This window comes from Neoarius graeffei, chromosome 22 (assembly GCF_027579695.1).
Source record: "Neoarius graeffei isolate fNeoGra1 chromosome 22, fNeoGra1.pri, whole genome shotgun sequence".
Classification (NCBI taxonomy): Eukaryota; Metazoa; Chordata; class Actinopteri; order Siluriformes; family Ariidae; genus Neoarius; species Neoarius graeffei.
In genome coordinates this window covers 24,943,831-24,968,453 of record NC_083590.1, presented here as the reverse complement: position 1 = coordinate 24,968,453, position 24,623 = coordinate 24,943,831, and the positions used below count along the sequence as shown (strand labels likewise).

The window sequence follows — 24,623 nt, the reverse complement described above, 5'->3', positions numbered from 1 at the left end:
CCCAGGAGCTCAGCGGGTTCTGAAATACTCAAACCATCAGGCTCAAACCAACACCCATGCCACCGTGAAAGAAAGTCACACTTTGAGATCACAATTTTTCCCATTCTGATGTTTGAACATTAAAGGAGAACTGAAGTCATTTTTAAACTTGCTTTATTTCTTAATTAACGTGTCATTCATTTACGTTTTCGGTTTTAGTAACCTTATATCGTGACTCGTATTGGCAATTAAATATGATACTTATCGGTCTATCCGGTTTTTAGCCGTGTTGAATTTAGTTCGTTTGGTCCACGGCAGGCGTCGCTTATCCGCGCGATCTTCACGAGACTTGTGCGAGACTTCAAAATGTGAAGCGTCAGCCAGGTGTCAGCGCCGCCATTTTGAAAACTGTTTTTTTCCCAAACGAAATATTGCACAAAAATGAGTTTAAATGACGATTACTGCCTACTTTTTTCAAACTTTCCTGATTGCTATCAAAACGAGCCCAACTTCCCGCTTGATTACATCAGCATTCGAAAGAGGGCGTGCGCGTCTTTTGACAACGTTGGCAGATGTCGGTGATTTTGATTTCCGCTGTACGTTTTACTTCCGTCCTACGATGTCTCGCACAGGTCTCGACGAATCTCGTTTACGGCCATCGCTTTGACATACGGACTGATATATTACAGAGCATATTTCAAACACTCATAACTTGCTATAGCAGCGACAAAATAGCGATCAAAACTGCATTCCGATATTTAATAAAATGAGAGAGAGAATTTTGATAATAAGAAATTTGCCTTCGGTTCTCCTTTAACTGAAGCTCTTGATTTGTATCTGTATGATTTGATGCACTGTGCTGCTGTCAAGGGATCGGCTGATTAGAGAACCGCGTCAAACAGCAGGGATATGGGATAAGTGGCTGGTGAGTGTATATTTTCCATATGTCTCTCCAGAATATGGATCAGAGCAGTGGCATGTCTTGAATATTTTACACACCAAACTCACTAATCATTGCCAAGTGAAATCATTGCTCTTCATTATGTTGCCTTTTCTTCATAAATGATCGAGGACAGGGTCACATTTTCCACTGGCGTTGCTCTGACACCACTTTGTCTCTCTTACACATCAGGATCAGATTAACGCGATTATGGCAGCGCTTCGGATTACATCGTTGCTTTCTGCACTAAACTCTCCTAATGATCAGAATGACCTGTGAGGCAGTGTGTGTCCTGTTTACCTCGACTTCTCTGAGGTGGTCAAACACATTCCCAAGGATACTCAGAGTCTCCGCGGTAACTTCCCGAATCTGATCATGTTCAGTGAGAAAATCGAAGCGTGAGATGCGAAACTGACTAAACGTCACTTAAAGGCAGTTTAAGTGTTGGTGAGTGTAGGAGCTGTAAACTGAGAAGAGTGTTTTGCTTCAGTGCTCATTCAAGTCAGGTGTTAAAAGGGGCCAGCGGCTGCAGATTAGTTTACTCAAGATCATTAGCTCTTCTCCATGACGGCTTGTTTAATAGGTAGCTGATCTCAGCAGCAGCATTTGCGGATATTTTTTTATGCCTCCGCCACCATAAGGTGCAGGAGGCATTATGTTTTCGGGTTGTCCATCCGTGCGTCCGTCCATCCCGAAACCTTGTGAACACGATATCTCAAAGGCTAATGAAAGGAATTTCACCAAGCTTTCACCATTTGTGCGCTTTGGGACAAACATGAACTGATTAGATTTTGAGATCAAAAGGTCGAAGGTGAGGTCAAATGTCTGTCCGAAAACCTTGTGAACACAATATCTCCAAGGCTGATACAAGTAATTTCACCAGGTCAAGATTACTGTGAGGTCCAATGTCCATCCCCAAATCACAACTTAATAAGACATGTGGTCTATCAAGCGAAGGCGTCCCCATCGACGCCGTTGGCATCGAGTTCTATGTAGTTTTATCCAAAGGGATGTAAACCTGACGCAGAAGCTTGTCCAAACCGGGACGAGAGCAGTAGGGCTGGGCAATGTGATGACGTAATATTAATATTGCAATAAATTACATCATTTAAAAAAGAGGGCGGCACGGTGGTGTAGTGGTTAGCACTGTCGCCTCACAGCAAGAAGGTCCGGGTTCGAGCCCCGTGGCCGACGAGGGCCTTTCTGTGTGGAGTTTGCATGTTCTCCCCGTGCCCGCGTGGGTTTCCTCCGGGTGCTCCGGTTTCCCCCACAGTCCAAAGACATGCAGGTTAGGTTAACTGGTGACTCTAAATTGACCGTAGGTGTGAATGTGAGTGTGAATGGTTGTCTGTGTCTATGTGTCAGCCCTGTGATGACCTGGCGACTTGTCCAGGGTGTACCCCGCCTTTCGCCCGTAGTCAGCTGGGATAGGCTCCAGCTTGCCTGCGACCCTGTAGAACAGGATAAAGCGGCTAGAGATAACGAGATGAGATGAGATGAGATTTAAAAAAGAGAGTATAGTTTATTGTTTTTACGTAAGTAATGACACGACAAGCAGACGATTATTTTCCATTAACAGCATTTCTACCACTTTTTATCCGTTTCTAGTTTTATTTAATGTTGTGAAACAAATTAGTTCATGTTATTACTCACAGGAACTTAGGCTACGGTCACAATACAGCTCGCGATGCTTTGCGATGCTTTGATGAAAATGAGGCATTTTGGTGGTGATGCTTCCCCAAGCTTTGGGAAGTATTTCCACATCCATCTGCAGGTATTCGGCGCTTAGTTTGCCAGCGAAAACATCGCCGACCAAATTTAAATGCATGCACTGAAAATTTTCACAACGTTTCTGGCCACTCAGGAGGCTGAGGCTACATCCACACGACAATGGCAACGAGATTTTATTTTAAAAAATATCGCGTCCACGTGGGCAACGGATCAGTAAAATATCAGGTACATATGGCAACGCAACGCTTGCTGAAAACGATGCAATACACATGCCACACCTCTAGGGGCGCTGTAAGACGGTCCCATCGGAGACACCAGAACAATAGAAGTAGATGCATGCGCATAAACCCCTTCTTCTACCCGGCGTGCAGCACTCACAGGAACAAACACACAACAACAAGAAGATGGCTGCGACTACGCGAGGAAATCGTGACTTCTGTGTGTACAAATTAGTTTTATTAGTGTGCATAGTTTTATATAACTTAATTTTCTTATTGTGTGTGAACATTTTGAAAAGCAGTCTTGTCCAATAAAAAAAAGAAATTAAAGAAATGGTTCAGTTACTTGTTTATTTAAAAGAAAAGCTGTATACAAAAGTGAATGCAATGCAGTGGTTCATACAAAACAGCGAGAGTGCTGCTTGTTCTAGTCATGTGGTTGTGACGTCATCGTAAACAAATCCGTTCTACTCATCCAGACGACTTTGCAACGGCGCCGTTGCCAGATTTTTCCACTCTGGAACCCGTTCTCAAAAAATATCGTTGTGGGGCACCCAAAACGCCGGTGCCGTGTGGACGCCAGGCCGAAACGATAAACAATTTTATCAGATTCACCTGAATCCGTTGCCGTGTGGACAGGGCCTAAGACACACCAAAAAACAACTCGCGAAGCTTGGAGAACATTCGCCGTGCATCACGTGATTTGGTGGAGATGCTACCAGTTTTTCCTCGCCAAGTATTCGCAAAAATCCATCGCAAACTGTCGTGTGACCAGGGCCTGAGAGAAAATTTCACCCGATCAAAAATTCCACTGAAATTTTTTTTCGAATACGCTTATTTTTAGTGTCCGCCATACAAGTTCCTGTGCAAGTTGTTACAACAGAAACAATAACGTATTAGAATGAGTACGTTAATAAAAACCTGTAAAAATTAATCCACACCTTTTGAGTAGTCAGGATTGTGAATTCAGCAGTGCCATGGTATAATAACTACAAATCCTGAAAGTGGCTATTTTGAAGTTAAAAAGTTCAGACGGAATTTTTTTTTATCTTTTTTAAAAATTTAGGAAAGTATCATCCCACTTTTTTTTTTAATGAATACAGCACCACTGTTTTTCTAGCAATATGTCAATAAGCCTATTTATTTTTTTCGCCGTGCGGTTTCCATCAAATCCTGCGCACTGATTGGCTGGCGAGTGGATCCGTATCCCACGATATGGACCCCAGTTACAGACCCCAGTTATGGACTTCTGATGACTCACTCATTCACAACAACAACAAACATAGGAGAATTTTTTGTCAACATTTATCTTTTTTTTTTTACAAGATTTATTTATAAGAACAGCATTAATTTTGCATCATGGATAGTGATGACAGTGTTCAGAGCGAAAGCGAGTTGTACTACCCTGAGGAAGAAGAAATAAAAGAAAACATTTCAGGAGAAAGCTAAAAACCTGTAACTGTTGCTAACGCCGAGCAAAAACATGGCTGAATCCTGAATGACTCAATTTTGTATAAATAGGGGACTACATAAGCGGCAAAATGTAGTTTTTTCCTGCTATGGAAGTGCACTTGTATACCGAGGAGGAAGCCATTTGCATTACAGCCGTGAATGAGGATTCAAAATGACGGCTCGGTTTTCCCTTTCGGGCGCTCTCGTTTTCTGTTAGAATTTGGTAAAGAAAAAAATAAATATATTATTTAGCAGCTTAAGGTCGGTCCGTATGGTGAAATACCGTGACCTCAGCCTTGAATACTGACCTCGGCCCAGAGGGCCTCGCTCAGTACTTTCAAGACCTCAGTCACGGTATTTCACCATACGGACCGACCTTAAGCTGCTAAATAATATATATGTATTGTATATATGGCCTGTTCTACTGTATAATTGCGGGTACATTTCAAGTGTTGACCCTGTTCGTCATCGTCAACTCCGTTATCGTCAAACTGGGCGATCCAATAACAGAGTTGATCTTTTCCACCATTTTGTGCCTTAACTCCACATGCAAACCTCAAACTAGCGATCACACGGCATGTATAAAAAACTAATTTTATGGATTTTAATCATGTGACTGTTTTTTTTTTTAATGACTTAGAGAGTCGCTCCGATATCACAGTAACCGATTTGACGAATCATTAATCTCCTGTTGGTGTAAAATCCTCAACGTTTTGTTCAAATTAATGTGAGAAGAAACGTAACACATCTCACTGCCTTTCTGAAGTTTCCCGCCGGAGGAAGTGACATCACTCGGTGCAGGTGTCATACGTATTGTTAAAAGTCTTGGCGGATTTTATACGGTTTTATAACAGAGTTGACGAGAACATTGGGACGAATAAAAAACAGATGTTTTTAGTACTAAAATGTCACATAATCCAGAAAATAGTCTTTCTGTGCAATTGATTTTATAACAGTTAATAGAATAAGCCCCCAAAAACAGATTGTGAGACTGAATCACTTTCTGTTTATTCCAGTTTAATCAGGAGTCGAAGACGGCCAGTAATGTGGGGGGAGGGGTGGGAGTCATTTAGTGAATGTTTTATGGATAAATTGGGTCTAAAATGTAGATCAAGCATCGCTGTTGAGGAAAGTATTTGCATTATTGTTCAAAACCGATTCAGTGAAGATTTCTTTTGTGGAAAATAACAAAAGGTTTATCTCGGAGACGTCAAATGTTCCCCGAAGTCTAGAACAACCTTTATATTTTGTACTAAATGGAATATTGTGCATCAAGTATCATGTAAACCTTTTTGTCATATCGGGTGGAGTCAAACCTGATCCAGCTCCTCCTACCTCAAAGTAAAAGTCCAGGGGATGGAGACGACTCTGTGTTTCAGATTGGAGAAGTGTGTTGTGCAGCAGGTTGTATGTTAAGGTTAGGGGTTAGGTTTATAGGAGGAGTTAGATCCCCCATCGAATAGAAGAATAAACGTCCTCTTTTGGCTTTGGAGTGGCACAACAGACAAGTGGTCCCCCTTCGTTGGGAGATCATGCTTATAGCAATCTGTGGAAAAGAGCAAACTTGGCTGCGATTTTGGGGTGGGAGGAATGGCATACGGTGTCTCTTCCCTGTCAATCAGAGCAATTCCTAATAATCCTGGACATCCTGTGAATTCATGTATGTGGAAGAGGGCGGATAGCACGTTCGTCCGAGTGTGTTACGCTGCCCTGTGAGTGCAGGATGCACAGGTGTCTTGGAGGAAGCTGTTGTATGATGGGGAGAGCTGGCTGGTGGGTGGAGAAATACAAAATATATTCTATATATATTTATCTTGTAATAGAATGAATATTACGTATAATAAAATAGCCTCAATGAGGCTGTAGCTCATACCGCCCACTTTTGTTGCGTGTGAGTTTTTGAAATCCGATCAATCCTGTCGGAGGAGGAGCGATTTTTGTGAAATTGCACATGACCCGTGTAGCCGCATCCATGGCAGGTGGCGCCACCTGATGAACAATTCTTGTTGGTATGTCTTTAGAGTCTTCTGGGTGAGTTTCAGTGAAAACATCCGAGCAGTTTATGAACAGAAATGTTTCATGTCACGAGTCACCCAAAAATTCCAGACGCCCATAAAATCGTAAATATGACAGGTGGCGCCACCGTCTTGACAACTTTTATACAAACCAACCTGGAGAACATTCCATATGAGTTTGATCAAAATCTGATCAATCCTGTAGGAGGAGTAGCGATTTTCGTGAAATTGCATATGATCCCTGTGTAGCCGCATCCATGGCAGGTGGCGCCACCTAGTGAACGATTCTTATTGGAATATGTCTTTAGAGTCTTCTGGGTGAGTTTCAGTGAAAACGTCCTAGCAGTTTACGAAGAGTAGCGTTTCATGTGACGAGTCACCCAAAGATTTCAGACGCCCATAAAATGTTAAATATGGCACGTGGCGCCACCGTCTTGACAACTTTTAGAAACATTCCACGCGAGTTTGATCAAAATCTGATCATTCCTGTAGGAGGAGTAGCGATTTTTTTTTTTTTTTTTGTAAATTGTGGACGGACAATGACGACAGATGATGCGTGAACGCATAAGCTCATCTGGCCTGGCCTACAGCTGGATGAGCTAATAATAACCAGTGCGTTTTCTCGCTCTCTAAATCCCAATCGTGTTCCTCAACCAGGGCTTTGAACCAGAATTTTTTTCCTATCGGTTCGTTCCGAACAGAAACGGAATTTTAACGTTTCCGGTTTTGGGTTCCACCATTAAATAGACGTTCCCGAACCGGTTAGAACAAAAAAATTTCGTTCCCGGAACGGTTAATTACGTTCCCTGTCAGCTGTTTAACAAATGGCTATAAAATTGTCTCATCCAGCTTAAGCCAAATGTAGGCTAATTCTATTACAACCTTCATTAAATAAGACAAGAAATAATTCAAAACAATTATTTCAAATGTTGGCGATTTGGATTCTCAGTATGTCTTCCCATCTACACAAACAGAAAAAGTGACAAAAATGAAAGAGAATTCGTTTAGTGTGTTACCAAAGGCTAGTCAGGCCCTATAGAGGGCTACCGCATGACGTCACCGCGCCGCGAGATTTTGTTAGGTGCCATATTGGAAGACCAAGTACACATCTGTGCAAGTACATACATACATAAAACAAACTACACCTGAAATGTAGCCAGGGCCGGTTCTGCCCTAATCTGGACCCGGGTGCAACATCGCGCAACCCCCTCCAAAAAAACCCCAAAACACCAGTCTAAATCAGGACAACCATCACATAACTATAACTATAAACATTTTAGATCAACTATTTTAACGAAATGGGCTATAATAAATAAGCCTGCAGGCAGCCACGGCGGGCTGCCTCAGAAAACTAACCATTTGTCCTACCTTAAAACTCGTTTTGCATTTTCTGCCTCCTTTTTTGTATTTTCAACCCTCCGTTTATTTTCTTTCCTTTTCTGAAAACCCGATTTGTGTCCAGACATTTTGTTCTGCTACCAACGAACTAACTCGTCAGGTCTCGTCTCTCGAGCCCGCGATGATTCCCGTGGGAAGGGCAACAACTGATACATTTTTACAAACAGCCAATAGGGAGGTTGCATCGTTCAGGCTCTTCTTTGCTCAGACACTCGTGGCTTTTTTATTTGTAGGCTACGGAAACTTTGAGGAACGAAATAAAAACCGGTATTAACTGGTTACCATTATTTTTAATAAGCGTTTCTGTTCCGGAACATAAAAAATAATAAAGTTTCTGGTTTCGTTTCTGTTCCATGTGAAATAGAAAAAGTTCCCGGTTTTCGTTTTCGTTCCTTGAACCGGTTCAAAGCCCTGTCCTCAACTCACCTTTCCAGCAAAGATATCTTTTTGCTTCCTGGAAGTTCTGTTACTGTCCAATTTCATTCTAAAATGTGTTGTTCATAACCAGCTTTTGTGTATCGTTTGCTCTTTTTTTTTCGTCCCCTGTCTAGGGCCGGATCTGCAGGAAAGCAGGAAAGTCCAAGAAAGCCTTCAGTCGCAAGGAAGCCGAAGCCACATTCAAGAGCCTCGTGAAGACCCATGAGAAGTACGGCTGGGTTTCTCCTCCCGTTTCTGACGGCTGAGGAGCTTCCAGTCTCCGCATCATCCCCTTCCCTCTCCACGCAGCTTTCTCCAGTTTCTCACCTCCAAACATTCTTTTGTTAAAAAAAAAAAAAATAAAAGAGGTATCATCTCACACTGTATGTCGATGACTGACTCTTCATTCGGCCGTCTGCCATTTCTCACTAAGGTGCCATGGACCACTCGCTCGCCATGACATCACATTTCGAAACGACGAATGGATACTACTAACATGTTTTGACAAAAGGAAGTGAGCGAAGCCCTGGGGAAAGAATTAGGACAGACCCCAACCCTCACTGACGATCACTCGATACCTCTCTGTGTTTATGTCAGTCCCTTTCCCTTCTTCTTCTTCTTCTTCTCTGTTTTCTCTTTACTGTATTAGAGACAACACATTGCACTGAACACCATCAGACGTTTTCATTTACATGCATTGTAATGACGTTTAATAGCAAGGCAGTACATTAGAGGTTCAGTTTTGTCTGTTCTTCTTTGACTGCGCTATTTTTTTTCCTCATGGTTTCAATGCAACATGAAGATTGTAACTTATGTGGAGCTGTGCTCTCTCTCTCTCTCTCTCTCTCCCTCCCTCTCCCTCCCTCCCTCCTTCTATGCGCGTGGCTAAATTTAGACATCACTGTGTTGCATAGCTGGTGATTGATTTCTCGTGGAGATGATTTAAAACAAAAAAAAAAAGAAAAAAAAACACTCATTGCTTATGCAGAGGTACTGTAAAGATAAAAGAATGGTAGTGAGCCATTCTTGCTAATCATTACTATCATTAGTATTATTACATTTTGGATTTTTTGTTTTTTGTTTTTCTCCTCTCAGAGAAGACCAATAGCATTGAATTTCGATGATGTTGATACCAGATGGCAGAACTGAATGTGAGAGTCTCGGAGCATGAGCATGCGTGTGGTGTGGCGTGTACGCAGTAGGAGCAGATCCACATCCGTGATGCATTTTAGAAATGTACGTGAGCCTTTCGTGATGGATTTAGCGTTCTCAGAGAAACGAGAATCCCTGATTTATTGATTTACCCCAGATTTCTCTGTGAGACATAAATATAATTGGAGACTGAATGTACCTGTCTGTGGTCGTGCTTATCGTGAGATGCTCAGTTCCTGTCCACTGACTTCACCCATTTCTCAGTGAAACGTCTAACAACTCAGGCCTCACCTTCGGTCACATTAAAATGCTTTGACGGTTTTTTTTTTTAATTTTATATATAACTGCAGACTGATAATAAAAAGCTAATTAAAACAGACCGAAAGGGACGGGTTGTGTGTTCAGCAGTGCGTACTGGTATTTACTGACTGCCTGTCCAAATATCAACGTTAATCCTGAAAGCAATGAGACACGACGTCTTTAGTAAGCACCTTTAATAAGTACTCGATCGAAAGGAAAATTCCAACCTTGCATTTTCATATTTATAATTAAACATTGATCTTCAATGGAAATCACGATTTTAAACATCTTTCATCAACGTTTGTCTAGTTTCATTGAGGTTAACCCTTCCGTTCATTACCCACAGTGCTCTTCGGCTGCCTGCTGATAGCGGTGCCGTTGGGAATTTTGCTGCATTCGATTTCTCTCAGAAGTAAAAACACAGATGCCTGGATATTAGCAACAATCTCACCAGCTAATATTAGTGATGGATATTTACCTCGTCTAAACAGCAGACTATATAGTTAATGTTATAGATTTAACAACTGTTATTCTATCCACATTCACTGGATATGAGCAATCACGCGCTCTGATTGGCTACTCAACTACTAGCTCATATACCATGAGTAGAGAAAAACAAAATGGCAGAGTGTCAATGAACCAACCGAGGATGGAATAAAAACTCTACTTGAAAACAAAACCCTAAAAATTGCAAAAAAAAAAAAAAAAAAGCAAAATATGGAATAAAAGTATTTAATAATAAGAATGTTTTTTTTTTTTCAATAATAATTATTATTAGCGCATTTTTCACAAATTGCAGCTCTTATTTCGCCGGTTTGTTTACATTCTAAGCGGAAATTATTTTGTCGGATGTTTTGTATAAAGTTTTTATTTATCGGATTTGCAAAAAATAACAATAAAAATGCTCCGTTTCTCAAAACCCAGTGAATGTGGATAGAATTAAAGTTATTCCACTCAATCTCGTCATGCACGTTTATCAGCTCATGTACAACTCGAATTTGTGGAATAACTTAATTTTTTTCGCAGTCCGGTTTCCATCAAATCCTACGCTCTGATTGGCTGGCGAGCGGGTCCGTATCCTACGTGACGGACCCCGGTTACGGACCTCTGGCGACTCGCTCATTCGCAACAACAAACATGGTAGCAATTTTTGTCAACATTTATCTTTTTTATAAGATTTATTTACAAGATTTTTATCAAAATTCTTATAAATTTTTGCCAGCATTTCTCAGGAGAACAGCATTAATTTTACAGCATGGATAGCGATAACGACAGTGTTCACAGTGAAAGCGAGTTTTACTACCCTGAGGAAGAAGAAATAAAAGAAAACATTTCAGGAGAAAGCTAAAAACCTCTAACTGTTGCTAACGCCGAGCAAAAACATGGCTGAATCCTGAATGACTCAATTTTGTATAAATAGGGGACTACATAGGCGGCTAAATGTAGTTTTTTTTCCTGCCATGGAAGTGCACTTGTATACCGAGGAGGAAGCCGTTTGCATTACAGCTGTGAATGAGGATTCAAAATGGCGGCTCGCCTCGGCTCAGTTTTCCCTTTCGGGCGCTCTCGTTTTCTGTTAGAATTTGGTAAAAAAATAAATATATTATTTACCAGCTTAAGGTCGGTCCGTATGGTGAAATACTGTGACCTCGGCCCAGAGGGCCTCGCTCAGTACTTTCAAGACCTCGGTCACAGTATTTCACGATACGGACCGCCCAGCTGGTAAATAACATATATATATATATATATATATATATATATATATATATATATATATATATATATGTTGATGGATCATGACTCGGAAATATTTGTATAGTACAGTACAGTATAACTCCTTTAAAAGTTAAAAAGTGCTACTGTCAGTGTTGTAAGCTGAACTCAGGATTGAGGACACACAACTTCCCGAATTTCCAAGTAGGAATCCTGGTTCGAAGGGGGTTTTCTTTGGTTTTTCCTACTCCGATATCGAAAATGTCTTCGTCAAATGTTTTAGTCAAAGGCATCGTTAATTAGTCCTCACGCCATCTCTCTACCAAAAGAGAGTGATGGTCTCTCCAGCTCTCTCACCTCCTCATCTGTACACTCCGCTTAAACAGGTCAGCTTCGAAAGCTTGAACTTTCACGTATCACGCGTGACACAGCTATACTAACATCTCCACGACTTCCATGCTGGATTTCTCATTAATATGACTGAGAAATGAAGCTTTTCCTGCTTTTTTAATCGCTAACAGCAAAACCTGAGTGTGCTATCCGTCATATTTTGAGATGATGGGGGGCGTCGTGGCTCAGGTGGATAAGGCGCCATACCATAAATCCGGGGACCCGGGTTTGATTCCGGCCTGAGGTCATTTCCCGATCCCTCCCCGTCTCTCTCTCCCGCTCATTTCCTGTCTCTACACTGTCCTATCCAATAAAGGTTAAAAAAGCCCCCAAAAAAATCTTTAATATTTTGAGATGATGGATCTTTTTGTTGACGTTAACACCATTTAAAACTAGAATCGTACAGGAATCTTGAAAATACACCACCAGTCAAAAACAACACTCGATTAAGACATCACGAATATCTCAATATAAACCTATTGAACATGCTTGAGGCTGGAGTTTTCCTTTACAGCAAGTTCTTGAGTGCTTCATATGACGAATATTGTGTGGAAGATGTCCATGCCTTCATCTAGCACTTCCTGGTTGATGTGACCACCAGAGGTGGACAGTAACGAAGTACATTTACTTGAGTTCTGTACTTAAGTACACTTTTTGAGTATCTGTACTTTACTTGAGTATTAATATTTTGGCAACTTATGACTTTAACTTTACGACATTTGAAAGACAAATATCGTACTTTTCACTCCACTACATTTCTATCAAGCTCCTCGTTACTTGTTACTATGAAGCAGCTTTGAAAGTGGATGTTTTTTCTTTCCTTTTCTAAAACGTGATGGTTTTTTCGCAGGTGACACTGAGACAGCCAGTCAGTAATCACTAGGGTCACGTCACGTCCATAGACTGGATAAAATCAAGATCAATTATTTCTCAGCAACATTATTTAACACGATGAGTTGATGGCAGAATGGAAGGAGGCGGTTCTTCTGGCAAATGCACCACTGAAAGGATTAAAGATTCGTTTCGTTTTAAATGTTTGCTTTGTTTGGCTAAAACGAACCACATCAAAAACTCGCCATCCAACCTGCGGAAGCATATTGAGGGATGTGAACGTTTTATTCCAAGACAAAGCTTGCAACGAAGTGGTCTGTGCTTTTAGAGCTAACGATAACGTTGCAATAGCTATGCAGTCTGATTCGTCAAATGACTTTCTATGGATTTTCCCGCCAAGTTGCCATCGCCTTGTCCACGGCTAACGTTAACACATAGCTAGTTAACTTGGACACTGTTTTTACATGCTAACTAACAGAGTTATGCTAACATGAATAACGTTAACTTATCTGAAGTCCTTTCAGAAATATGTTTTAGCATAATCTTGCCAAATAAACAATGTAGAAATCTTTCTTTTCTAGTAGCGTTAGCTACCCAATATGATTTTGAGTTTGAAAAGAGTTTGCTAGCATGTCGGGTAGAGTTTCACTGACTAGCTAGCTTAGCGTTAAACCACCGTGACGGCACGGCATGCGTTCATTTTGTGAATTCACATTTCTGTCTTTGGTAACGGCGTTAGGTTTTGTAAGCGTTGTGGCAATAATACAACGATGCGTTGACAGAAAATGTACTTTTAATACTTAAGTATTTTTAAAAGCGAGTACTTCAGTACTTTAACTTAAGTAAAAATTTGACTGGAGAACTTTCACTTGTATCGGAGTAACATTTAACCAGTGGGATCTGTACTTTGACTTAAGTAATGAAGTTGGGTGCTTTGTCCACCTCTGGTGACCACACACTTCGCAGGAGCAAGCCCCAGTGCCTCGGGAATATTAAATGTCATAAAGGAAGCTGCTAATTAATGTGACATTTGACAAAAAAAAAAAAGTGGTGAATAAATTCTCAGCACTCGGAGTTTGACCATGCCCTTTCAGGCAGGATGATGCAGGTTTGCCGTGTGACTCAGACCATCTACATGATAAGTTCCCAGAGTGCACACGGCCTCTCAAAACGATTCGGCTGGCGAATAAAAGTCTGTCGTGCCAAGACATGATCCGAGCCCAGACATGTGTTTTCGTATTAACAGGAAAGCTTGAGGGTTCAGAAAAAGAACTGAATGGTTTCAAGCAGAGAAGAAACGATCACGTGTGTTCTCAAAATGAGATGAAAAGTGTACTCGCTGTTTGTTTCGTGACTGTCTGAAAACATTTCTCGGCATCATTTGTTGAACCCGAAACAAAAAAGGGATGTATAACAAGTGCGCAAAGGCAAATGTGTGTTATAATCGCTTTGAATTGAGTTATTATAATCCAGTCTCAATTCCCACAATCCTTTGTGGAGTTGTGGATTTTACTTGACGATGTGCGTATCACAGCAGGGATTAAAAGCATCATTACGCTGCTTGTCTCACGACTTATTCCAGCCTTTTCCATCTGGTACAAAACAGGATCTCGTCACGCTCTTGGTCTTCTCTGGTCTCCGTTTGGACAGTCCTTTTGAAAAAGTGCTCGTGTGTGTATTCCTTATGGATATAGCGAAAGGAGATACTATAAACAACGACTAATTATCACGATATCTCGAACGTGGATGTTTGCCGGCTTTAAGAGCATACCTTTGTGATATAGCCTAGACTGGTAGATTGCAGACACTAACCGAGTTAAATGTCCAAACAAGTGAGATGACTCTATTGTATTATATCTGCATGTGGTCTGTGATTGTTAGCTAGACATTTTTTTAGAGAAAAGCCAGAAAAATATGGAGAAAATATGAAAAAAGCGGGTTTTTTTTGTTTTTTTTCCCGTTATTGTCCGTTCCTTTCTTTTTCGTTTTCATTAATGTCTGAAATGTCAGATTGTGTTCTATGAATGTTTTGTGTTTTAATTTATTTGTGGTTTGCCAAAATGATGATTTGGAAGCATGTTGCAGGTATTGTCACTGATCCAAGATTTAAAAAAAAAAAAAAAAAAGAAGAAAAAAAAAGAAAAAGAAAAAAAGCAGAATGATGTGAACCTGTATTGAAGGAATCGCCTGATTGTATGTAGTGATCTCAGGCTCCAGAGTGGAAGGAATAAACCGAGGGACGAATTGTATTTTCAAGACTACACAAGCAACATCGCAGGACATGATGGAAGCAAAACCAAACAGGAATGTGCAATAAATGCTGTAGGCTTATTCAAACCTGCACCGCTGTCTGTTCTTGTGTTGTTTGTGTTCACTTTCATTGTGCCATTCAGCACTGACTGATCAGAACCTGTAGTACTTTCAAAATTGATCTTGTGCTGCTAATCATTTACACAATACTTAGACACTTAAAACGTGCATTCTTACAGTCACTTCATCTGAACTAGTTGTCTTGTACGTAGCTGTGTGAATCCATGATTGCAGTGCCATTTATTTCACATGGGTAAGTTTAGTTGGCTAAACAAATACTAGCTCACACTTCGTATGCAACTTGCTACATAGCTATGCGAGTCAGATCATTTTTCAGAGCAATACACCTTTCTGAAACACAGAATGGATTACTATTTGGCTAAAATATCACATAATAAACCATAACTTCTTATTACCATCATTCCTGTACCTACAGTGGTGCTTGAAAGTTTGGTCATTTATTTATTGAGGAAAATGATCCAATATCTCTGAGTGGCAAAAGGATGTGAACCTTTGCTTTCAGTATCTGGTGTGACCCCCTTGTGCAGCAATAACTGCAACTAAACGTTTGCGGTAACTGTTGATCAGTCCTGCACACCGGCTTGGAGGAATTTTAGCCCATTCCTCCGTACAGAACAGCTTCAACTCTGGGATGTTGGTGGGTTTCCTCACATGAACTGCTCGCTTCAGGTCCTTCCACAACATTTCCATTGGATTAAGGTCAGGACTTTGACTTGGCCATTCCAAAACATTGACTTTATTCTTCTTTAACCATTCTTTGGTAGAACAACTTGTGTGCTTAGGGTCGTTGTCTTGCTGCATGACCCACCTTCTCTTGAGATTCAGTTCATGGACAGATGTCCTGACATTTTCCTTTAGAATTCGCTGGTGTAATTCAGAATTTATTGTTCCATCAATGATGGCAAGCCGTCCTGACCCAGATGCAGCAAAACAAGCCCAAACCATGATACTACCACCACCATGTTTCACAGATGGGATAAGGTTCTTATGCTGGAATGCAGTGTCTTCCTTTCTCCAAACATAACGCTTCTCATTTAAACCAAAAAGTTCTATTTTGGTCTCATCTGTCCACTAAACACTTTTCCAATAGCCTTCTGGCTTGTCCATGTGATCTTTAGCAAACTGCAGATGAGCAGCAATGTTCTTTTTGGAGAGCAGTGGCTTTCTCCTTGCAACCCTGCCATGCACACCATTGTTGTTCAGTGTTCTCCTGATGGTGGACTCATGAACATTAACATTAGCCAATGTGAGAGAGGCCTTCAGTTGCTTAGAAGTTACCCTGGGGTCCTTTGTGACCTCGCTGACTATTCCACGCCTTGCTCTTGGAGTGATCTTTGTTAGTCGACCACTCCTGGGGAGGGTAACAATGGTCTTGAATTTCCTCCATTTGTACACAATCTGTCTGACTGTGGATCGGTGGAGTCCAAACTCTTTAGAGATGGTTTTGTAACCTTTTCCAGCCTGATCAGCATCAACAACGCTTTTTCTGAGGTCCTCAGAAATCTCCTTTGTTTGTGCCATCATACACTTCCACAAACATGTGTTGTGAAGATCAGACTTTGATAGATCCCTGTTCTTTAAATAAAACAGGGTGCCCACTCACACCTGATTGTCATCCCATTGATTGAAAACACCTGACTCTAATTTCACCTTCAAATTAACTGCTAATCCTAGAGGTTCACATACTTTTGCCACTCACAGATATGTAATATTGGATCATTTTCCTCAATAAATAAATGACCAAGTATAATATTTTTGTTTCATTTGTTTAACTGGGTTCTCTTTATCTACTTTTAGGACTTGTGTGAAAATCTGATGATGTTTTAGATCATATTTATGCAGAAATATAGAAAATTCTAAAGGGTTCACAAACTTTCAAGCACAACTGTAAGAATTTGCCTACGCTAATCGCTAGCTGGCATTAGTTAGCTAGCTAATGAGCTAACAAGGTACGTGAGCTTATTCTTCAATAGAAGAGAGTCTTTTCGGAAAAAAAAAAATCAACAATATAAATCACAAATCATCTCTTCAGTGTAACACGGTGCTGAAAGAGGAATAAGTTAACTGCTAGCTGCTAATGTTATAGCTATGTTTTTCAGTCATGTTGTGTTTCACAGTCGTTAAAGGTGCTGACTGCAAAGTCATCTGAAGTTTTCAATTTTTTTTTATTGTACATGGCATTTTCCTGTCTTGCAAGAACAATGTCATGTGGACGAGATGTGATCATTTTGATGTCCTGAGGGTCGCTTTTTTCCATTTTGGCACCGTTTTCCTCCCTCTTCAGGTAAACAGTACGGCCCTACGGAAACAGCCGAATGCGAGGAGCTTGAACTAACTAGCATAACTATGGAACTGCGTCACATGGAAAACATCATGACTCTGCATCAACCTCAGAGAGTTTTAAGTCGCAGGGTTGAAATTTGTGGTTGGCGATCGCGAATGGATCCATGAAACAAAAGACAAATAAATTACGTCTTTTCTCTGTTCCTGCTTTTGTGTTCTCGTTTCTTTCTCTGCAAGATCAAAACATTAGGTGTATAACTCCATACTCGCTACCGTGGACTCGAGCCCATGCATTCTAAGGCTAAGGTACAGTAGCTAAGCGCTAGCTAGAACGATTTAGTTATCTGTCTCGAAAAATGACGTCATTTTACCTTGTTCTAGCTTGCAGTTGCACTCACTAGGCAGGCTTTCCTTTTCTTTTTAGCTGGCGGGAGAGCAGAGTCCGCTATGTTTGCCCACGCCAACTTGTTTTGGTTAAAAGTCGGTCAGACACACCCGACGGTGCTCAAGTGATATTGCTGCTGACTTGCTTCGGCAATCTCTGGAATCATAAAATAAGGGATGCGTTTTATCTCGGCAAAACATTTACACATAGGATACACGGTGTGTGTGGAACGGCGAAACATCTCGAAACTCTGACAGCAATAGAAATAGAACATTTTGCCCAGAATTCAATTTTGCAGTCAGAACCTTTAAGCTAATGTAGCATGGGCAGTGTATACAACCTGCAAGCTAATGTTAATTAGCTAGGCTACTCAGCATCACTCTTTTTTTTTTTTACAAGAGTTGAAAATCATATAAGAGGTGAAACTATTGATGTGTTGTGTATAAAACTTCCATCCATCCATTATCTGTAGCCGCTTTATCCTGTTCTACAGGGTTGCAGGCAAGCTGGAGCCTATCCCAGCTGACTACGGGCGAAAGGCGGGGTACACCCTGGACAAGTCGCCAGGTCATCACAGGGCTGACACATAGACACAGACAACCATTCACACTCACATTCACACCTACGGTCAATTTAGAGTCACCAGTTAACCTAACCTGCATGTCTTTGGACTGTGGGGGAAACCGGAGCACCCGGAGGAAACCCACGCGGACACGGGGAGAACATGCAAACTCCACACAGAAAGGCCCTCGCCAGCCACGGGGCTCGAACCCGGACCTTCTTGCTGTGAGGCGACAGCGCTAACCACTATACCACCATGTATAAAACTTTTTTTTTTAATTTCTAGTTCTGATAATCATCTTCATATTCAGATTTGAAAAGAAGAAAATTCGCATCAAGTCAAATTTAAAACTGATATTTCAGTGGGAGCTATTTTCACAAATGCCAGAGTATTTAATAATGAGACTAAAGATTATGGCACTGATACTGTATTAATCGCTGAAATTGGGTAATACCAAAGTTCTTAGAACATTTCTGGTAGTACTGTGCTTTTTCATATGCAATATTAGTATAAATACACAGGTGATTATAGAAAACCTCACGCTGATTGGTCGAGAAATTCGGACTATTTCCCGATAATCAGCTCCAGTGACCCATGTATTTATACGAAAACAATTATCTGCCTCAGGCTCAGTGAATATCGGTGAATAATAACCTCATCTTCATCTCGATTATTATAATAATGTTTGTTTTGTTATTTTAATCCATATGCACCAAGTGACCTGAAGCTGGCGGCACGGTGGTGTAGTGGTTAGCGCTGTCGCCTCACAGCAAGAAGGTCCGGGTTTGAGCCCCGTGGCTGGCGAGGGCCTTTCTGTGTGGAGTTTGCATGTTCTCCCCGTGTCCGCGTGGGTTTCCTCCGGGTGCTCCGGTTTCCCCCACAGTCCAAAGACATGCAGGTTAGGTTAACTGGTGACTCTAAATTGAGCGTAGGTGTGAATGTGAGTGTGAATGGTTGTCGGTGTCTATGTGTCAGCCCTGTGATGACCTGGCGACTTGTCCAGGGTGTACCCCGCTGGGATAGGCTCCAGCTTGCCTGCGACCCTGTAGAACAGGATAAAGCGGCTAGAGGTAATGAGATGAGATGAGATGGGAGACCTGAAGCTGCTTTTATCCAGGTGCTGCAGCTCCTCACTATTTTATTGCCATGTTTTCAGTTGTTTTTTTTTTTTATATCAGAGGCACAGGTGCTCGATGTGCTGTTGGGTACAGTGTGTTCCTGTTCGGCTCTTAACAGAAGGGCTTCGGACAAAAATGTTGCTTGGTTCACAGAGTCCATTTTACAAGTGGCTACTATGAAGTAACAACTTAAAAACAAAGAAATAAAAATACTTTATTACTTCCCTCAGCACATCACAAGCCTCAGAATATTTATAGCGATTTTAACTCATCTCATCTCATTATCTGTAGCCGCTTTATCCTGTCCTACAGGGCCGCAGGCAAGCTGGAGCCTATCCCAGCTGACTACGGGCGAAAGGCGGGGTACACCCTGGACAAGTCGCCAGGTCATCACAGGGCTGACACATAGACACAGACAACCATTCACACTCACATTCACACCTACGGTCAATTTAGAGTCACCAGTTAACCTAACCTGCATGTCTTTGGACTGTGGGGGAAACCGGAGCACCTGGAGGAAACCCATGCGGACACGGGGAGAACATGCAAACTCCACACAGAAAGGCCCTCGCCGGCCACGGGGCTCGAACCCGGACCTTCTTGCTGTGAGGCGACAGCGCTAACCACTACACCACCGTAGCCTGGGAAATCCCATGCTGCTTTGCACAATCGTTCCGATCTGAAAAGACAGCATGGAAACTATGGTCTAAAGGCTCACCTGAGTTAGGGAGCCAATCAGAGAGTGGGGAGGGGTGGAAAGACGGTGACGCGTACTACTCGACAAACGGAAGCTTGTAGTTTATTTGGGACTGTTTACGGATCACGTTTAACATGGCGGTGAGCGATACGAACCAAACTTTCGATCAAGCTTTGTCTTGCACAAACGGCAGTAATCGTTCGGTGCCATTGTTTTCCTATTTTTGTTTTGCCTTCTCTTCTTCGCTCTAACTACGTCACCGGGTACAACTGCCATGATTGGCCATGGGCTACGTATACGCCAAATGATAGACATTCGCAACGTCCAATAAACGGCCGTTGACAATCGTAAACCACACCTCCCCTACGAGAAATTCAACAGGCGGATTCCAGACCATATTTCACTTGTGATATGGTCTGGTGTTAACCAGACTAACACCACTGTGCCGCCGATTTTAACTCGATAATAAAAAAAAAATTAGCTAAAAATAAGCAGTGATGAGATGAATCACAGAGATCTTCCTTCCTGTGGTTGATAAGCAATGCTGTGAAAGACTTGTATAAGATTAACAGTAAGCTGTACTATGAGTTACAGTGCATGCAGTGCAGATTTTAATAGCCAATTTGCACACATCGGTATTCAGACCTCAAATATAACCACAGACTTCGGTTTCTTCAGACAGTTATGCATCATTTACCCGGACGGGACGAAGTTTCCTGAAAACAGAGGTGTGTATCTGTTACATTACTCAGTCATGTTGTTTTTCTTGTGCAACAAACATTGGCTCGAGTGAAGAGCAGTATTATGTCCAGCACCGCTGTCTGACACTTTGATGTACAACCCCGATTCCAAAAAAGTTGGGACAAATTACAAATTGTAAATAAAAACGGAATGCAATAATTTATAAATCTCAAAAACTGATATTGTATTCACAATAGAACATAGACAACATATCAAATGTCGAAAGTGAGACATTTTGAAATTTCATGCCAAATATTGGCTCATTTGAAATTTCATGACAGCAACACATCTCAAAAAAGTTGGGACAGGGGCAATAAGAGGCTGGAAAAGTTAAAGGTACAAAAAAGGAACAGCTGGAGGAGCAAATTGCAACTCATTAGGTCAATTGGCAATAGGTCATTAACATGACTGGGTATAAAAAGAGCATCTTGGAGTGGCAGCGGCTCTCAGAAGTAAAGATGGGAAGAGGCTCACCAATCCCCCTAATTCTGCACCGACAAATAGTGGAGCAATATCAGAAAGGAGTTCGACAGTGTAAAATTGCAAAGAGTTTGAACATATCATCATCTACAGTGCATAATATCATCAAAAGATTCAGAGAATCTGGAAGAATCTCTGTGCGTAAGGGTCAAGGCCGGAAAACCATACTGGGTGCCTGTGATCTTCGGGCCCTTAGACGGCACTGCATCACATACAGGCACGCTTCTGTATTGGAAATCACAAAATGGGCTCAGGAATATTTCCAGAGAACATTATCTGTGAACACAATTCACCGTGCCATCCATTGTTGCCAGCTAAAACTTTATAGTTCAAAGAAGAAGCCGTATCTAAACATGATCCAGAAGCGCAGACGTCTTCTCTGGGCCAAGGCTCATTTAAAATGGACTGTGGCAAAGTGGAAAACTGTTCTGTGGTCAGACGAATCAAAATTTGAAGTTCTTTATGGAAATCAGGGACGCCGTGTCATTCGGACTAAAGAGAAGAAGGACGACCCAAGTTGTTATCAGCAGTCAGTTCAGAAGCCTGCATCTCTAATGGTATGGGGTTGCATTAGTGCGTGTGGCATGGGCAGCTTACACATCTGGAAAAACGCCATCAATGCTGAAAGGTATATCCAGGTTCTAGAGCAACATATGCTCCCATCCAGACGACGTCTCTTTCAGGGAAGACCTTGCATTTTCCAATATGACAATGCCAAACCACATACTGCATCAATTACAGCATCATGGCTGCGTAGAAGAAGGGTCCGGGTACTGAACTGGCCAGCCTGCAGTCCAGATCTTTCACCCATAGAAAACATTTGGCGCATCATAAAACAGAAGGTACGACAAAAAAGACCTAAGACAGTTGAGCAACTAGAATCCTACATTAGACAAGAATGGGTTAACATTCCTATCCCTAAACTTGAGCAGCTTGTCTCCTCAGTCCCCAGACGTTTACAGACTGTTGTAAAGAGAAAAGGGGATGTCTCACAGTGGTAAACATGGCCTTGTCCCAACTTTTTTGAGATGTGGTATTGTCATGAAATTTAAAATCACCTAATTTTTCTCTTTAAATGATACATTTTCTCAGTTTAAACATTTGATATGTCATCTATGTTCTATTTTGAATAAAATACGGAATTTTGAAACTTCCACATCATTGCATTCTGTTTTTATTTACAATTTGTACTTTGTCCCAACTTTTTTGGAATCGGGGTTGTACAATATATCGCACGAAAAATTAGGATTGTAAATACACACAAGAAAAAAAAAACCTGGAATGACATGGAAAGTCAATTGAGACGAATATTAAATTCATATCATAAAATATCTTTAATCGGATTCCATTTGACAGGAAAGAAGAAAAGGTCTATCTGCTTTATCAATCTGTCTTTCCTATTCTGGGAATTTTTTTTTTTTTTTCATTTTAAAGGCAAGTGCTTGTGTTTAAAGCCTGCTTATTGGGAAGAAATAAACAACTCCGATGCCTTGAATTAAGAAAAATCTTAGCCACACAAAGGCGATTTTAATAATCTTAATGGCGCACCTGTTCATTTGGAAACCGTATCTTTTTAGTCGAGCCTTTTGTTAATAGTTTTTTATTAGGTAAAGGAGTAGATCTGGAGGATCCTCAGGCATAGTGTTTTGGTAAACTGGGATGTATGGATGGTGTCGTGGGTAGCACGGTCACCTCACAGCAAGAAGGTCCGGGTTCGAGCCCCGGGGCTAGCGAGGGCCTTTCTGTGTGGAGTTTGCATGTTCTCCCCGTGTCCGCGTGGGTTTCCTCCGGGTGCTCCGGTTTCCCCCACAGTCCAAAGACATGCAGGTTAGGTTAACTGGTGACTCTAAATTGACCATAGGTGTGAGTGTGAGTGTGAATGGTTGTCTGTGTCTATGTGTCAGCCCTGTGATGACCTGGCGACTTGTCCAGGGTGTACCCCGCCTTTCGCCCGTAGTCAGCTGGGATAGGCTCCAGCTTGCCTGCGACCCTGTAGGACAGGATAAAGCGGCTAGAGATAATGGATGGATGGATGGATGGATGGATGGATGGATGGATGGATGGATGGATGGATGGATGGATGGATGCTGTCGTCGTCCCCTCCCCACTCTCACTCGGTCACTCGGGTTTGTTGACGGTGGAGTGACTGGCTGCTTTATGCCCCAGGGCTTTCTCATGACTGTGTTACCTTCTAGCTCTTCCTTTTAGTTGTGCTGTCATAGTTAGTCTTACCGGAGTCCCTGCTTGCACTCAGCGCACAATGTATACTGTTCTTAACCTTTAGGTGACACTGGGCATACCTAACAACCTGTGTTCTCTCTCTCTCTCTGTCTCTTCCCTCTGTCGAGTTACACGTCAATCCTGAGACACCAGTGATGCCGACCTCTCCTGCTTTTCTGTACTGCCTGATCCATCCTGATGCCCTACTTCTGGCTGGAGTCTCATCACATCCCTCCTGTCGAGGACGGCCCCATATGGACAGTCGAAAGATACACTTAGAAGATGGCTCTGGACGCTTACTTTTGCTACGATGGTTTAGAACTACAATTGTCATGATAACTTTAGGACTGCGGTTGTCATGAGCAGTTTTGCACTCAAGTCTCCATCAATGAACTTCAACAAAACAGACTTCATGCTAAACTGTAATGAATTTCCTGGTTTCACAGTTATACTTTGTAACTCTATAGGACACTGTTATAGAAGCAAGTTATTTATAATCACGCGATCTGTTATCATCCAGATGAGGATGGGTTCCCTTTTGAGTCTGGTTCCTCTCAAGGTTTCTTCTTCATGTTGTCTTAGGGAGTTTTTCGTCGCCACAGGCTTGCTCATCAGGGATAACCCGATGTGTTTCTGAATACACATAACTTTTAGGCTCTGATTAAGGTTCTATTTTCAAACACAATTCTGGAGGAAGGGTGTAGGTTTGAGTGTAGGTCATGCAGGCCATACAACACCAATATCTTAAATCAGGCCTCATTCACACTGGTGAGGATTTCTCGATGAGTTGGACAAGCTTCATGGCAGAAAACACTCTAATTGATCCCAGAGCACAAACCTGGTTCTGTTGATGCCTTGCACAAGGAGAGAAAGAGTCAGGGATGGGCATTAATTTGCTAGCTGCCCAAAGAACTCTGCTGTGCTCGGGGAAAATTGTAATTTAATAGACAAGGGTGTGTTGGTTGCAAGCAACAGCATTAACCTTTTTACCATCAAGCTTTGTCTAAAATAAAGAAAGACAAAGTGCACTGTGTATGCTTTCGTTACACAAATGGGAAATAAAAATGTCATTTTAGCATTAAAGACAAAATAAAAAGGCATGCTTACTGTGGTCTATAAAGAGAATTTTTGCACAGTTGGGGAATATTGTGTCTGGTGCTCAGACATCATGCCAAGAAGCATCAAGTGAAAGCAGTAAACAAACAACGCTGGGTGCCAGGATGGTTGTAAATAATGCACCTCCCTCCTATCTGCTCATCCTCTGAAGGTT

The 24,623-nt window shown here is 41.7% G+C and overlaps 1 protein-coding gene across 1 annotated transcript in view; it reads left to right on the top strand.

The window, feature by feature from the left end:
- Positions 1-14,873, top strand: part of ube2ql1 (ubiquitin-conjugating enzyme E2Q family-like 1) — a 37,767-nt gene extending 22,894 nt beyond the window's left edge. The window contains exon 3 of the mRNA XM_060904688.1: positions 8,285-14,873. Coding sequence (XP_060760671.1) covers positions 8,285-8,416 — 132 coding nt within the window. The 3' untranslated portion in view covers positions 8,417-14,873. The remainder of the gene's footprint in view (positions 1-8,284) is intronic.
- The last annotated feature ends 9,750 nt before the right edge of the window (positions 14,874-24,623 follow it).